This window comes from Chelonoidis abingdonii, chromosome 4 (assembly GCF_003597395.2).
Source record: "Chelonoidis abingdonii isolate Lonesome George chromosome 4, CheloAbing_2.0, whole genome shotgun sequence".
Classification (NCBI taxonomy): Eukaryota; Metazoa; Chordata; order Testudines; family Testudinidae; genus Chelonoidis; species Chelonoidis abingdonii.
This window is the reverse complement of record NC_133772.1, coordinates 129893121-129909601: the sequence shown is the minus strand read 5'-3', so window position 1 is coordinate 129909601 and position 16481 is coordinate 129893121. Positions and strand designations below refer to the sequence as shown.

The window sequence follows — 16481 nt, the reverse complement described above, 5'->3', positions numbered from 1 at the left end:
GTCAAGGTACTTTGGAAAGATTGTTCTCCGTGCTCCTTCCTCCTCTTCTCCTTTTTCTTCTGCAAAAGATGACTTTGCTCTCATTGTTGCCTAGACTTGAAGAAAATGGGGGTATTTTTACAGCCCCTTCATCCTGGGAATTCTTCCTCTTCACCACCCAACCTTACCTCCTCTCCAGCAAGTACAATGAGGATGGCAAATGTGTTTATGTTTTAAACGGCTGTATATATCACCTGGTATGGGTGCTATTTATACCTGGATAAATATCTGACAACTTGGCAATATCCTGTGGGTCACATTTTGCTCTTCTACCAGTGCTACCCCCATTGTGTGAAGAGTAGAGCCACATTCAGCCCTGCCACGAGCAGGCACAACTCCCCTTGAGTATGAGTCGTGCCCTGTTACACAAGAGTGCAGTTTGGTCCAGAGTTTAGATCTAATAAGCTTGAACTCTCTAAGCCTGCTGTGTCTGAAATCCTTTAGCTGCTGTTTAGCTGTTCAGATCTTCACCAGTCTGTAGTCGTACATGTCCTTTTACAGAGACAGTAACCCCATAATCACTAACTAACTGTCTTCTCAATGGCTATCACAAAGTGTTAAAATCAGGAGGGTTCCCAGTTTTTCTTTGTTTGGTTTTAACTGTGATTTTCCACTGCTCCTGCCAGCTCCTCACTTCGCTTCATGAAATGGAATATTTTAATCAAATAACAATCCACTTACTCTCCAAAGTACCTCTTTCTGTGTCTCTCAAAGCTCTTTACAAACATTAATTAAGCATCTCAATAACCCTGTAAAACAGGTATCATTATTAGACCCTTCTGAGAGCTGGGAGAACTCAGGTGTGAGAGGTCAAGGTCACACAGGGAATGAGTGGTACCTTTGGCAATAGAACCCAAGAACCCTAACTCCCAGTCCCATCTGCTACAATAACTAGACCACACTGCCTCCCTGTGCTGGGATTTGTTAGAGCACACAGTTTAGAAACAGCTCGTGTTTAAAGGAGAGGGATGAGAGGCAGATCTGGATTCTGTTCTGGGTTCTGCCAGAGGCGCGCACGTGAGAGAGAGAGAGAGACACACACACAGACACACTTGGGTTAAGTCCCTCCCTGAACCTCTGTGTTCCCACAAAAATAACACCAGTCTCACAGGCATAGAATATCAGGGTTGGAAGGGACCTCAGGAGGTCATCTAGTCCAACCCCCTGCTCAAAGCAGGACCAATTCCCAACTAAATCATCCCAGCCAGGGCTTTGTCAAGCCTGACCTTAAAAACCTCTAAGGAAGGAGATTCCACCACCTCCTAAGTAAATCCATCCAGTGCTCACCACTAGTGAAAAGTTGTTCCTAAATCCACCTAAACCCCCCACTGCCAACTTGAATCATACTCCTTGTTCTGTATCTGCTACACTGAGAAGAGTCTAGACCATCCTCTTGGAACCCCTTTCAGGGGTAAAAGCAGCTATCAAACCCCCCTCTCCTCTTCTGCAATAACACTCCAGTTCCTAATCCTCCTCTGGGCAAGTGCCCAGCCCCCAATCATTTGTTGCCCTGTGCGGACTCTTCCAATTTATTCTAGCATCCTCTGTAGTGGGGCCCAAAACTGGGACACGTATCAAGAGCCTCATCCTTGTCAAATAGAGGGCGAAGATCACATCCCTCGATCTGCTGGCTAATGCCCTACTTATACAGCCAAAATCATACCTCTTGCAACAAGGCACACTGTGACTCATATCCAGCTCTCGTCCATTGTAACCCTAGGTCCTTTTCCACAGAATGCTTCTAGCATTCGGTCCTAGTCTGTTAATATGAATGGAAATTCTTCCTCCCACTGCAGACCTGCATTGCCTGTAAGACCTTGCAGGTTCTTTTGGCCTGTCTTCTAATTTGCCTATTCCCGCTGTATCCTACCCTAACCCTCCAGCAAAATCACCACTCCTCCCAGTTAGCGTCATCTGCACTTGCTGAGAGTGAGTAAAACCCCAATCCTCCAGAATCTTAATGAAGATATTGAACAAAAGCCGCCCCAGACTGACCCTGGGCACCCACTGTGAAACTGGCTGCCAACAGACAGGAGCGTTGGATGCACTACCGTTGAAGCCCGACGATCCTAGAGCTATATCCGCCTTTAGTCCAATCGTCTCCATACACTTTACTGCGCAAAAATACTTGGGACCATATCAAAAGCTTTGCTAAAGTCAAGGAATAACACATCCACTGCTTTCCCCTCATCCACAGACCCAGTTATCTCCTCATAGAAGGTAATTAGGTTAGTCAGGCATGACTTGCCCTTGGTGAATCCATGCTGACTGTTCCTGGTCACTTTCCTCTCCTCTAAATGCTTCAGAATTGATTCCTTGAGGACCTGCTCCATGATTTTTCCAGGGACTGAAGTGAGGCTGACTGGCTTATAGTTCCCTGGATCCTCTTTCTTCTCTTTTCTAAAGATGGGCACTACAGTAGCTTTTTTCCAGTCATCCAGGACCTCCCCCATTCACCATGAGTTTTCAAAGATAATGGCCAATGGCTCTGCAATCACATCCGCCAACTCCTTCAGCACCCTTGGATGCAGCACATCTGGCCCCATGGACTTGTGCTCATCCAGTTTTTCTAAATAGTCACAAACCACTTCTTTCTCCACAGAGGGCTGGTCACCTTCTTCCCATACTGTGCTGGCCAGTGCAGCAGTCTGGGCGCTGACCTTGTTTGTGAAGACAGAGGCAAAAAAATCATTGAGTATATTAGCTATGCGAGGCTTAATTTATTAATGTTTGTAAAGCACGCTGAGGCCTTCATATGGAAGCTGCTATAACAATACACAATATTATTATTGCTATTCCTTTTTGTCCATAACTACGTTTTTCTCCCCTCTCCTAGTCCAGTAATGCAGCGCTCATGGGGCATGGTTTTTCCAGTGGGGAATGTGTCTTTCAAATTCAGTCTCTCATAGTGAGAAATTATGAGGTCCCTATTCAGTTTTTGTCCAGGCAAATGCAAAAAACATTATCACTCTTGTTATGAGAAGGGAGGAAAGCATAGATCTCCCATGCTCTGGCTTCGGATTGGGCTTCATATTCCTGTTCCTGCTCCCACTGAAGTCAACAGGAGTCAAACACTGACTTTCCTGAGAACAAGATGAGGCATATGGAACCCAATCCAACACTCACTGAAGTGAGTAGAAATATTTTCGATGAGGCCATTAGGGAGAAAGTTGTAGGGAAACTACAAAGTACAATATATATGTTTTACAGGTAGAGGAAACAGCAGATCCTGCCACAGGTGTACATAGTCACACTGTACTGGAACAGGTGAGTGGGTAACTGGCCTCCATTGAAGCTGAATAGCTGGAGTTGGGGGTGGAGGAAGAGAAATTGAACACCTCTTGAAGAGGTCACCATGCTGTGGAAATCAGCACTCTGTCCAAATGAAGTCACCACTACAAACGAGAAGCAAGGGGTAATGGTTGTGTATTGGGAAGTATTTTAATCAAATTTTTTCAAACTTTTATTGAATTTTGATTCAAGGATGTGCAAAAGCAAATCAGGCTAAGGCTGGCTCATCCTTCCCTACTGGATACAGATGGTTTTATTAAAAAATAGAGAAAAAAAAATCACCGCATTGTGTAGATTAAGTTGCTTCATTCCTTTCAAGATAGATATTAGGATTCAGGGTCTTGTTTTTATTTAAAAGCCAGGCATACATTTCCATACATCTCTGGAAATACGTATTAGTCTTGCAAGACTCAAGCACCTGAATCTTGCCTATACACAGACTGTCAAATTTTGTTCATGACAATTACAATAGGGACATTAGATAAATATTTTCCAAGGACCAAGTGGAGACCATGAGGACATAAAATTCAGGACTGCTATAGCTAGAAGAGTAGTAGAACCTATAGCAATCCTCCTGCCCACTGGACTCTCTATCCATTGCAGTTACAAATATTATAGAAACTCTCAGATGTCCCAGTCAAGATTGGGGCCCCACTGCATTAGGTATTGCACAAACAGTGTACATGGACATATTTACTAATATTTGGATCTCTAGGATAAAGGTTATGTGCCTCTCATTCACAGGAATTTTTTACTCCCTAATAAAAACATCCCTACCCACGTGTACTCCCTAGTACCTTTATCATTGGGATAAAGTTAAAAAGAATTACTACAACATAGCAGGAACATATTATTCCCATGAATATCAATCTCCAGCAAGTGTATTCAGAGTCACGTGTGCTCCAGGAATGTTATCTCATGTTACTTTTCCTTAGAAAAACACAAACTCCTTTTCTTAGGACATCTAATTGCTAAGCCAATTAAACATGAGAACAACTGTGGTATCAGTTCTTGAGAAAATTAGGAAGTTTTCACCTACAATTGATACAATAATCAGCTGTTTGAAGAAGGGAATTTAACATTCCCATGAGGAATTAACATTCTCTCAGTAGCTATAGGTTGGTAGCATGATTGAATAACTATTGGCTGTCCAAGAGAAAAGGTTTTTCATATTTTTAAATGTGATTTCAACAGCCACACAATTAAATACAAAACACTGAATGGCTACATTTTGTGGGCCTTACTCAAGCTAAATACATATGAATCTTTAGCGCATCTGGCACATAAATATCTTGCGACACCAGCTACAACAGTGCCATGCGAATGCCTGTTCTCACCTTCAGGTGACACTGTAATTAAGAGGGAGCCATTATCTCCCATAAACGTAAACAAACTTGTTTCTCTTAGCGATTGGCTTCAAGTTTCTGATTGCAATGGGAGTTTTGCTTCAGGAGAGCCCACAGAATTTGGCCTTAAAATAGTCATAACATTAAAATTGAGATTTTAATCTCACACGATGCAAGAGTGTCAGTGGAATGGTTCTCACTGCAACCAGAAGTTGACCTGTTTGTGCCCATGCACCATTTTCTCCTACTGCCTTAGGAGATGCATAATGTGGCGCAGTTCCATTAGCTGTGGGTATAATAACTGAATGTTCTGACTCTGGTGGTCCAATTAAAAATCTTCAACCTGGACATTAAAATGCAAAAACTGGCATAAATGTAATTTCCCTATTTGTAAAGAAGGAATAAAAAGAAGAGCACTAGTTGCTCTGTTGGAAGGTTTAAGCCACTAAAGCCTCAAAATGAACTCACCATCTCAACTATAACTGGATTTGGTCTGCTAAGATTAAAACAGACATTTCAAACTCCTGCTTACAAAAATTCTTAATTGCTATTGGTTAAGTATCCCTCAAATGTTTTGTTCATGATGCTACAACTGCAGTAAATTCAGTGCTGCAAGTTACATCAGTTTGAGACACTGTCTGCCAAATGCTGCTCAAAAATAGCATCTGAATCTGCAAAACCCTCCACACTCTGTTTTAAACAAACATTCTCCCTTGCCTGTTCTGTTTTAACACCATTTAACTTAAGGAAGTAAAGCTGCTTAACTCCCTAAACTTCCTTCTCTTGTCAGAAGAGAATAAACTACCCCACTTGGTACATTTTTTTTTTTTTTTTTAACTAGTCACTTCATCTTACCTGTGAAGTCACAATCCCTTGGATTCAGAATAATAAGTAGCTTTGGCTTTCCTTAATTATAATACCAGTGCCCCTCACAAATTCTTGCAAAAGCTGAAATGTTCATTGAACTTCTCCTTTCCTCTCCTTTGATCATTAATATTGTCACTTTCTCTAGCAATCTCTAGTTAGGATCTAACTCTTCGAAAGTAACTAAAGGATTTTAGTACTCTTGAATTTGGGGCCTAATTTAAGAGACCTTAAAGGGAGGCCTGATTTTCAACAGATGATTGTTCAGTACTTCTGAAGATTAGGCCCCTTTAAGATGCCTCACCCGAAAATTGATGCAGCCACAGTAACTAGTCATTTTTGGAAAGTTAGGCTCTCATCCACCCAGAGCACTTGGCTTTATCTGGTCTGGGGATCTTTCTGCTATGCCCTTCTGAAGATGTACCTATCTGCCTCCACACCAAATTTCAATCTCATTTCCCTCTTCATAGAGTAGGATGGAAGACAAACAACTTTCTTTTACGTATTCTTTATTAAAACGTATCCCACTGGCACATCCAACTGGAGGTACCTGAAATGCTGGTAATAGGATGGGGAAAACTGCAGCCAACAAGTAAATCTAGGCTTATTTGCCACTAGAATTTGCTTTAGTCAAACAGTACTCAAAAATGGTGAATTCTCTTCTATTTTGAGGTATTTATATTTTTTATTTGGCAGTGGTTAAAGCAGAAGACTAGGAATTAGGAGTCCTGGGTTCTATTCCAACTTTGCAACAACACTCACCTGTGTAGCCTTCAGCAAGTCACTTAATCGCTCTGTGCCTCAGTTTATGCATCTATAGAAGTGGCATCATAATATCTTCAGAGAGTTATTATACTTTATTAATGTTCCTGAGTACTTTATATTATGTGTAATCTAAGGTTCTCAAATAGTCTATTTCTGTACTGAAATACATTATATCAATTTTTGAAAAATAGCTATTTGCCATATTCACAAACGGTTGACTTTGAAGCGACTAAAATTTCCCTTTTTTGTATTATTAGTTTTGCTCAGTGCATAGAGGAATAGAAAGTTCAGAATTAAAAATACTGAGATGTGATGGCGAAGGTGCATTAGAAAAACAGACACTAGTATTGGGAAGTATCCTAAGTGATACCCCAGGCTAACATACCTAAGGCAGCAAGAGGAAAATCTACACTCAGTTTAACAAAGCTTTCTGTTGCTACAAAGACTGATCTTGACTGGACATAACAAAAGTACAGTACATTCTTGGCCAAAAGCACAGCAATCTTAACATTATGCACAACAACCTATCACAGTGAGGCAAGAGTAGACCAGTGAGAGGTTGAGAAAATCCAGCTTGTGAGAAAATTTACTTCAATTTACATATAAAAACGCACATTAGGCTATTGAAAGACTATAAAGAGAGTTAGTAAAGACAAGGGACCGCATCTTCAGCTGATGTCAGGAGGCAAAGGTCCAATGACCTTACAAACTGAGGATCCGGCCATGTAAGTTTCTGTAACCCTCAGTTAAAAAGAAATAAAAGTTTGCCTTGGGGGTAATGCCCTGTCCCACTGTCAGGAAAAAAAAACAAAAAAACACAAAAAAACCCCAGCCCTTGCCTAGAATATGGAATTATGAAATTTCCAATGGATTTCAGCTACTTCGTTTCCTCTGAGGTTCAACTCGTGGCTCCTCAAACACACTAGTTATATTTATCAAGTGCCTTTCATCCCAAAGTGCTTTACAAATGTTTTATAAACAGCACACCACGGCTGCTTTCTTCATCCAGTCCTGAAGTGAGATGCTTCTGCAGAGAAGTCCAGCTGCTGTTTAAGAGTACCCAGCACTACCCAACCATTCACCAGGAGCTGAAGGTCACTATATCAAATTGAAACTGCAGAGGGAACTTGGGTAGACAGAACAATCACTCTACAGTATCTGGAATTTGTCCAAGCCACCATGGCTGTGCACCTCTTTCTCAGAGATTTTTATGGATTCCTCAGGGCCCATATCTAGTCAGAAAGTAGGTGTAAACTTGCACGTGCACAAATGAAACCCTATTTTGCATGTGCTGAATTGTATATGCATGCACAAATGGAAGCTGCACATGCACTTGGTAGACAGACACAGATCTAGACCTGTATACAGACAAATCAGATTTAAACTGGATGCACGTTTTTGTACATGCAAGTAAGCACCTACTTTGTAAATGGAAGTCAGGCCCTGAGTGAGCACAAGTGGTCATGACTTCAGTTCTATATTTTATCCAAAAAGATGGCACCTCCAACAGCATAGTGCCTTTAATACCATGTTAAGTCTTCAGTTAAGGAAACAGCACCACCTACTGAATCATCAACTCCATATCTTACAGGCATAGGTCCTCCATCCAAATACTGAACTAGGCCAATCCTTTTTAGTTTGTGAGATACACAGTGGTCCCATCACAAGTAAATACAGCTACAGAAATAAGTGCGAATAATAATCCCATAAAGAAGATCATCATCCAGATACACCTTCAACAGAATACCACTGAAATGCCTAAGAAAATAAATGTCTTTCTAAATGTTACTACACAGATACCACAATCCTGCCAGCTTGAAGGATTTTAGAATGCACTAGTAGTTAATGCATGTAAAGTTCAACATAATTTTCCAAGCAAGCATAAGAAGGGAAGGCTAGTACATTCACAAGCCCGATGAGGGATATAGACCAGAATCTAAACCTCTCTGCTGCAGAACTATGTAAATGTCTTCCTTGTCTTCACAAGAATGCAGCCTCCACTGGAAATTAGCTAGAGCTTTTTAAGTACACTTTTCAAAATTACCGTAATTTGTTTTCTAGTGACAAATCTGGTTGGAATATTGTTGTATTAATAATATGTTTTAAACACTTGGGTACAATATAAAGAACTACTAAATCAAATAATGACATAGTAGGCTGTGTGCCTGTTTGCAATTTAAACTTACTGCCAACAATTGGCTACATCAAAATTTGTGAACAATCCTATGACAACTGCAGCTACACAGCATCACAAAGCGTTCCTGTAAAATCTCTTCACTGAGGCAGTATCCTACAGCATTTCATAAGCAGTAGAAGTTCTAGTCATTGTTAGCCTGTATTTCTTCATCATGTATGGTTGGATTCTAGACATACGGTGTTTTTTTAATTATTTTTTCCATTTGCTCATTTCTACTACTCACACACACACGTACGTCATCTGGCAAAGTACAGAATAACAAAATATAATCAATATTTTGTCGGATGTTAAAGTTTAACAGAAAAAAAATCAGGTACTGAACGTGCAGTATGAATGCAAAGCCTAACTCCTTCATGTCTAGTTACATAATTAAACAATCTTTTTTTACATCTAAATAAATCAAAGGGATTTTTTTCATTATATTATAGCAATGGCATATAGAACAGAAAATATATCAAGAGATTACCCCAATATTGTCATGATACTATCACCATTTTTATCTGGCCAATATTATAACATGACCTACAAGAAACAGTGAATAAACCTAAAACAAAGTGAAAGACCCACTGAAGATCAGAGTACTCGCACTGAAATTGTAAAAACATTGCGTTACAATATCTATTCATTTTATTTCAGCTATCTTCAAAAACCTGTCATGGTTTAAACAGACCTTGAATCGCATTGGGAGAGAGTTATATTGCGGGCGGGGGGGGGGGGAAGGAGGATGGAGAACGAGCCAGTATTGAGCAGCACTAATATTAAATAAAAAGATGCTAATTTTGTAGTTTAACAAGCACAGCTGTTCATGTGTTTGCAAACAAAAACCCAACCCAACCCTAATCTAACCATATGAATCACATTTAGAAATATCATATGAAATTCTACAGCTACAGGATTATGAAAAACAGGCATGTAGACTGTGCTGCAGCACAAAAATCTAATCCTTGCTATGATCTAAGCATCAATATTTTTCCCTTAATTATCATAATCAGAATTCTTTAGAGAAGATGCATCTGTCAGGTCTCAGGAACCAAAAATAGCAAAGACCCTTTTCAGCAGAACACTTTCTGTTTTAAAACTCTATACTATACTTGCAGCTTCTGGCTACGAGACTATAAAATTTGTGCAAGACATAATCAATTATCCAGCTTTACTCTCCATCATGCAGTTAGCTATCGTTTACCTGCAGCTCATTCTTCTACACACTTCTCCCAATACACAGGGTAGATATTTTAAAACGCAAGAAATATTTACATTTTGGAGAGCTAACTGTAGAGCCGTCTGACATTACACAGCAAAAACCTTGTGAGAACAAAAACCAAGCACACTGATGTATATAAAATAGAGAGCCTACCTGAATTCTTCAAATGCATACATGGCCTAGCAACTAGACAAATTCTCTGAAATTTAAAATAATCTTCTTAACATGCAGGAGAACCATTCAGTTTGTCAAACTGCAGCAAAATGCATAATTAAGAGGCAGTATATTTGAAATATTCTGAAGAGAAAGGGTATGCAGATACTGGCCTGCAGCCTACAGCTCAGCCAGCTGCTGACAAGCAGCAGCTAACAGGGAAAGGCATAGAGTACCATGTGATCATTCCAGCGAGTCCGATTAATGCAGTATACTCCAAGAATACAAGGCTGATATCTTTATTATTCAAGCCAAATAAGTCAAATACTATACACTCAGTGGTTAAATTATGGTTCATATTTTACATCAAAAATAAATTCATGTAGAGGATAAGGAGGAAACAGACCAGAAATATGGTATTAATGTTACAATCGGATAGGCCTAATTAATCCATCTAAACTGACTTTCTTACCTTGCAGTGATACTTTAATATCATGTAGTGTTTTTATTCACATGAACTGTCAATGTTGCAACAGATTACAACCACAATCCACCCCTTCCAGGGAAGCCAAAACACATTTAAGTAGTTTATCTACAAGAAACCACCACCACCTACTGTAGACTAATCCTGACCAATTTAACTCCTTTACTGCTGATTTCTTTGCTATTACATTCAATCTGTCCCCATACACGTGGTTCTCAGAAATTCAGGGGGGTAAATGCTAATAAATTACATCAGTGCAACTGAATGAAGGATGAAAGCCAAAAAGTCATTTCAAAATAAAAGAGAAAACAACAATGAGATAACTTAAGGATTTCACAAATTGTATCATGTAACTGAAGATGCCTCAGCTGCCTAGCAACAGAGCAATGCAATCTCCGAAGCAACATGAAAAGTTCTAAGGCAAAGGAGACAGGGATTCAACCAAATGGAAAGCTTCTTTAAAATGTGACTAAAACCAGGCTTCCTTGCATGCCTCGTGATTCAAACGTGGCTCAAACAGCACAAGGGTAGGAAGTTGCCCAAGTATAAGTGGTATATGACAAGAATCACAACACAACAGAAGATACCTCAAGCTCAGGTTACAAAGGCCAAAAGTTGCATGTACTAGATGTAGATAAGGAAAAAACAAATCAGAATGCTGGAGTAAGACAGACACCAGAGCAACATTCCTAGAATACTTCAAAAGGCAAAGCATATGTTCTTCCAAAACAATCTGGAGAGGCTTTAGAGACCTTGTGTTTTATAAACATGACAAAAAAAAAAAAAAAAAAAAAGAGGAGAGAGAGAGAGAGAGAGAGAGAAATCCATAGAAGTCTGTGTTCCCTGAACACCAAGCCTCAACGGGCATTTTGGGTATGTAAGAAATGCAGGATCAGGCCCCACAATAGCTATTTGTTTAGGTAAAACATGCACCTTGTTCTCAAGGAGGTTTTATTGAGGATTCCAAGAATCCTAACTCTGAACCCGGGAAGTGTGTTTGACAGCAGAGAGGCTGGAGCGAGAGGAAAAAGACAAGAGAAAGAAATGACACTGGAGACTTACAGAAAAGCTGCATTGAATTCATTTGGGGCAAGAGCATTTTTTCCCCACAGTAAGAACAGCGGATTTTGTTTGCATTGCCTCATTTGTTTAAAACAGGGATCAGCAACCTTTGGCACGCAGCTCGCCAAAGTAAGGCCCTGGTGGGCCGGGCCGGTTTGTTTACCTGCCGCGATCAGCCAAACCTGCAGACATGGCAGGTAAACAAACTGGCCTGGCCCGCCAGCGAGCTTGTGCCAAAAGTTGCCAGTCCCTGGTTTAAAAGGAAACAAGTTATTAAAATGGGAATAAGTGTATATTATAGTAACAGAAAAACATAACTGGCCAAATTTTGACCTTGGTTACACCATCTGATGTAAATGAAGGGTGAATTTGGCCACAGTATCTCTTATCCTCAAAAATGAACATTAAAATGGAGAGGTGAAATGAAAAGTAGGTGCTTCTGAGTATCCTAATTAGAAAAAAAGAAGAGCTCCACATTATCAGAGGAAAGAGGAACAAAAATATCAGAAAACCACCTTGCTTCTTCAAGGTAGGGTCCAGTGAAAGTATAAGAGATTCCCAGACACTGAGGGGGAAATCCTGACCCCAGTGAAGATAACAGAAGTTTTGCCATTGCCTTCATGAAAGCCAGGATTTCACCTTGAAAGTCAGGATTAAGATTAGAGATCCCACAGTGATGAAGGAAGAAAATTGAAGCACTCTCTTCTATCCTCCTTTTGGCCCAACCCTGATCTGACTGAAGACTGGCTAAGCTCCCACAAAGTTGGCCTCTGTGTGCAACATTGGGATTTCTAATGCCAGCTTTAAAATATATTGCTTTTAAACAGTATTTTATTAAATCTATTCACCTTGCATTTGAATTCACTAAATCACTGCTATGCTTTCTAATTGTTGCAACTCCTTATGAACTAAAGAAACAGTCTACTTTTCAAACCCTGATGCCCTCATCAATGGCCACTCTGTGAAGGCTGGAGAAAGTCTCAAAAAAAGGTAAAACACACTACAGAAGGCTTTTACATTTAATAAAGGTCAATTGCCGAGAGTTCTTATTGAGATTAAGTTTTAAAACTTATTTTTATCCAGTGTTTTCTCAGCTGCTTGTAGTGTCACATACTGCTCAAGCATGGTTCTCAGCCTACAAGGGAATTAACAGTGTAATTTCTTGATATTAATTAATTATTAAGACTAGACTGGACAATCTAGAGCAGGGGTCGACAACCTTTCAGAAGTGATGTACCGAGTCTTCATTTATTCACTCTAATTTAAGGTTTCGCGTGCCAGTCATACATTTTAATGTTTTTAGAAGGTCTCTTTCTATAAGTCTATAATATATAATTAAACTATTGTTGTATATGAAGTAAATAAGGTTTTTAAAAATGTTTAAGAAGCTTCATTTAAAATTAAATTAAAATGCAGAGCCCCCCAGACCAGTGGCCAGGACCTGGGCAGTGTGAGTGCCACTGAAAATCAGCTCATGTGCCGCCTTTGGCACGCGTGCCATAGGTTGCCTACCCTTGATCTAGAGCATAATGTCGCAGCATCCACATGAACTTGTACGACTTAAGTGTCTAATGAAAACATAAGGGGGCAAAGAAATGCCAAACCCTTAGTGATCTACTGCCATCACTGTCACACAGCATTTTAAACCTGAATGGAATAATCCTGCCGGAGGCCTTCTAGTTAAAATCGGAAGACCCTGCAAAATCAGGTAGCAAGTCATAAAGAAGGAACAAAGAAGCAAATGATGCAACTTCTCACATATTGAGTATGGATATTTAACACTGGCTTTAACGTGTCAAAAAGGAGACAGAGTCCTGTACATCAGAATCAGCAAAAGACAAAGAATTGCTCAATGACAAAGTCATTCATTCTCTGCTTGGATGCCCAGCTCAATCAGAAAAAGACCCACTTTGCACCAAAAATTATTATGTTATGGAACAAACGTATAAACCAGAATGTAAGTATGTGTCAGTGACTGGACAGTAAAGTAATGGGAACCCCAGCCTTTCAGTTTCCATCTTCCAATCTGACCCATGTTAAAGCCGAACTAGTTACTATAATTTATTAACATTTGACAGCATTTCGGTGGCTTACATAAAACGAGTTGGTGGTTTCAGTCTAATTCCTACTAGACAGGTGTCCATGTGACAAAAACTGTCATCCCTGTTGGAAATCTTAGTAGAGGAGAAAGTGATTGAAGGGGCTTTGAAATATGACAATCCAGAACAGGGTTGAGGCAAGTTGCCAGAGGCTGTGGGTGAAATTCTCCCGTAGTGCTTAAATGGAACACAAAGTTGTGTGTAGACATTATGTTAACCTTCTACACAGAAGTCAGTTTCACTTAGCGTAAGAGCATGTACTATCTTTGCCTGTGCAGCACTCACTCTGTTGACTCAAGTTTCCACTGCTCCCCTATCCATCCAGATGCTCATTGGTACCATCTGATCACACAAGATTGAAATAAAGTGCTTCTTTATCTCACTAAGGGGAAAGAAGTCCACTATGTTTGTATCTGTCATTGGACTGTGTTACAATTTTGGTGATGTGAATTTGACCACTTTGAAAAAGGAACTCAATGGAATGATCCAGCATTAATTTCAATTGGAGAGGAGGCAAAAACAGAGTGGAAATGGAGAAGGAAAATAAAGACAAGGCAGCACGCTGAGCAATACTGATACATTTGATCAGTGCTATCTTTTCTGCACAAGGGTAGGTATGGCGATCATAGAGAACAGCCAAGGATATAGTTTAAAGATCTTCTTCAGTAGGGTTTTCTTAGAGTTCAACGGTCTTTATTGGGTTTTGCAAAATAAGATTTGCAAATGTTTAGTGGAGTGGGGGAGGGAAAGGTTACTTTAGATTATTCTAGTATTGGGAGAATCCCTGAAAATTCCAATAGCCCAAAGAGACTTTATTGAACAATGACATTTATGGCATCTGTGGTGATAATATTGACTTAACAGCATGCTACTAGTAGCAACATCACTGGCAATCATCAAACCTCCAGACATTGAAAGAGAAAAAAATAATCATCAAAAAAATAATTTTCAGCTATGATACTTATAACATGTTTTGTCATGAGATAGTGACATGGTGTGATGAGACAAGAAAACTACTCTTGTTCATTTCAATCTCTCTCTTGACTGAGAAATTCCTCAGTTCCTTCATTCTGTGGTCTTTATTTTGACCAGCATGAAGATTACTCTGGCAAACGAAGCTTGGATCTGTGTGTGGGGAGAAAAATACTCTGATGGGAAAAGGTTACAAACACACAGGATCCAATTCCATCACCTGCACAATCCCAGAAGGGTTCCATGAGTATGTCTGGCAACAGATTCCCCCCCGCCCCCAATATTCTTTAATACTGTTAATATTCAATGTAAATACAATTGATTTGTGGAAAGCTAGCATAGCAGTAATGCATTAATGAGCATGCTTCCCCTTCCTCCAGCTCACCTGTCCCATACAGGCACTTCTGATGACGCTTTAAAAGTGTCCCAGAGCAGGGACATTTGTACAACAAAAATCTGCCCTCACCCCTTTCTGATTTTGTCTGATCATCAACTGCTTCACTCCCTGCAATCCATCTAGTGCCTAGGGATGACCACGGGAGTGGACATCCTGAGATCAGTCCCAAACCTGTGCTCCTTGGCCAGTCTTGCTGCTTGGACAGCACACTCTTTTTCTGTAACAGATGCTCTGTACATGATCCAAGGTGCTGATGAGAACATAGCAGCGACTCACCACAGCATTGAAATGGATATGCTTTCAACACAGCCATTTGCTTTGCTTTAATACTTCCAGGAGGGTGGGGAGACCAGGTAGACGGACACAGTTCCTAATGTCTTTCTAACCACTGGGGTTAAGTGGTATCAGATTCTGCAATAATACAGAACTGATTCAATTCTAATTAAAACAATCAATTAAAACTTAAAGAATGTACCTGTTTTGTAGTCAACTTTATCATTTACATCAGGGTCGTGCTCAAAGGACCAACTGGGGTTTTGGAGGCCCATTGTGTTGGTTGCTGTATAAATATATAGCAGACATGGTTCCTGCCCCCAAAGACCTGACAGTTTAAATAGACAAGACATGGCAAAACAGTGAGAGAGAGAGAGAAAGCATTTGCTCTGAATGTCAAAAGTAATGAGGAAACCAATGCATTCACATTATTGCCTAACCAACAATTAACAAGATTCACTGTTTTAAGACACACTGTTTGAAACACTACTATATTTGATCAAAACCTTCAAAATATATGCCTGACCTGGATTTTTGCCTGCGTACAGAAAATGATTTAATGTACTATAAAATCTGTACCAAAGAAAGGTACAAGGCAGCATGAATTGGAAATCAAAGGCAGTAATGTATTATTTATTGCTTTTTTAATGCAGCAAACTTTAATTTGACTCATACAGCATAAAAGTTGTCCTAGTAATTAAGAATTATATCACATGAACATTCACAAGAAAACACCCAAAATATCTTATAGGCATTACACCTCGTCTGATTAGTATCCTAATAAACTATTTGAAAACTGAACAGCAGACAAGGACAGCACTAGGTGAGTAAATAAAATGAACTACAGATGTCAAGTTTCCATAGAAATGTCCCTCAAACTGGCTGTAATTAGGTAAGCCAGCTTTTTTAGGGTGAGAGGGGGTGTTGGTATTACAATATAAATCACCACCAAATGAATGTTCAGCACAAATTAAGACAATATATAATAGATACCCCCAGCAGCCATGCCGTTTCAGTGGACCTTTTGGCTGTCATAGGTTGAAAATGCACATGTAAAAGGTGGGGAAAATTTAAATATATTTTTTAATACTGTTATATGAATATAAAGAAGAATATTCACATGCCAACAAAAATACTCTGGATATCTACAGCAGTTTTCAAGTAACCAAATGGCCCAGAGGATCTTCTAAAGCATTTAATTACATGGTAGAGCGTTTGCAGTCAAAAAAGTTACAGCCAACATGAACTAAGCAACTTCCCACACACAGCTGAGTACATTAATGCCTATTAAATCTTGGTGTCATTATCAAGCATGTTGTCAGGACACAGATGAGTCCT

The 16481-nt window shown here is 39.7% G+C and overlaps 1 protein-coding gene across 2 annotated transcripts in view; it reads right to left on the bottom strand.

The window, feature by feature from the left end:
- EVL (Enah/Vasp-like) overlaps positions 1-16481 on the bottom strand; it is a 247198-nt gene that overhangs the window by 203859 nt on the left and 26858 nt on the right. The window contains exon 1 of one of the 2 annotated variants that reach the window (XM_075065681.1): positions 9857-10045. The exons of the other annotated variant lie outside the window; for it this stretch is intronic. Coding sequence (XP_074921782.1) covers positions 9857-9879 — 23 coding nt within the window. The 5' untranslated portion in view covers positions 9880-10045. Of the gene's footprint in view, positions 1-9856; positions 10046-16481 lie in introns of those variants that run through there. 2 annotated transcript variants of the gene reach the window in all.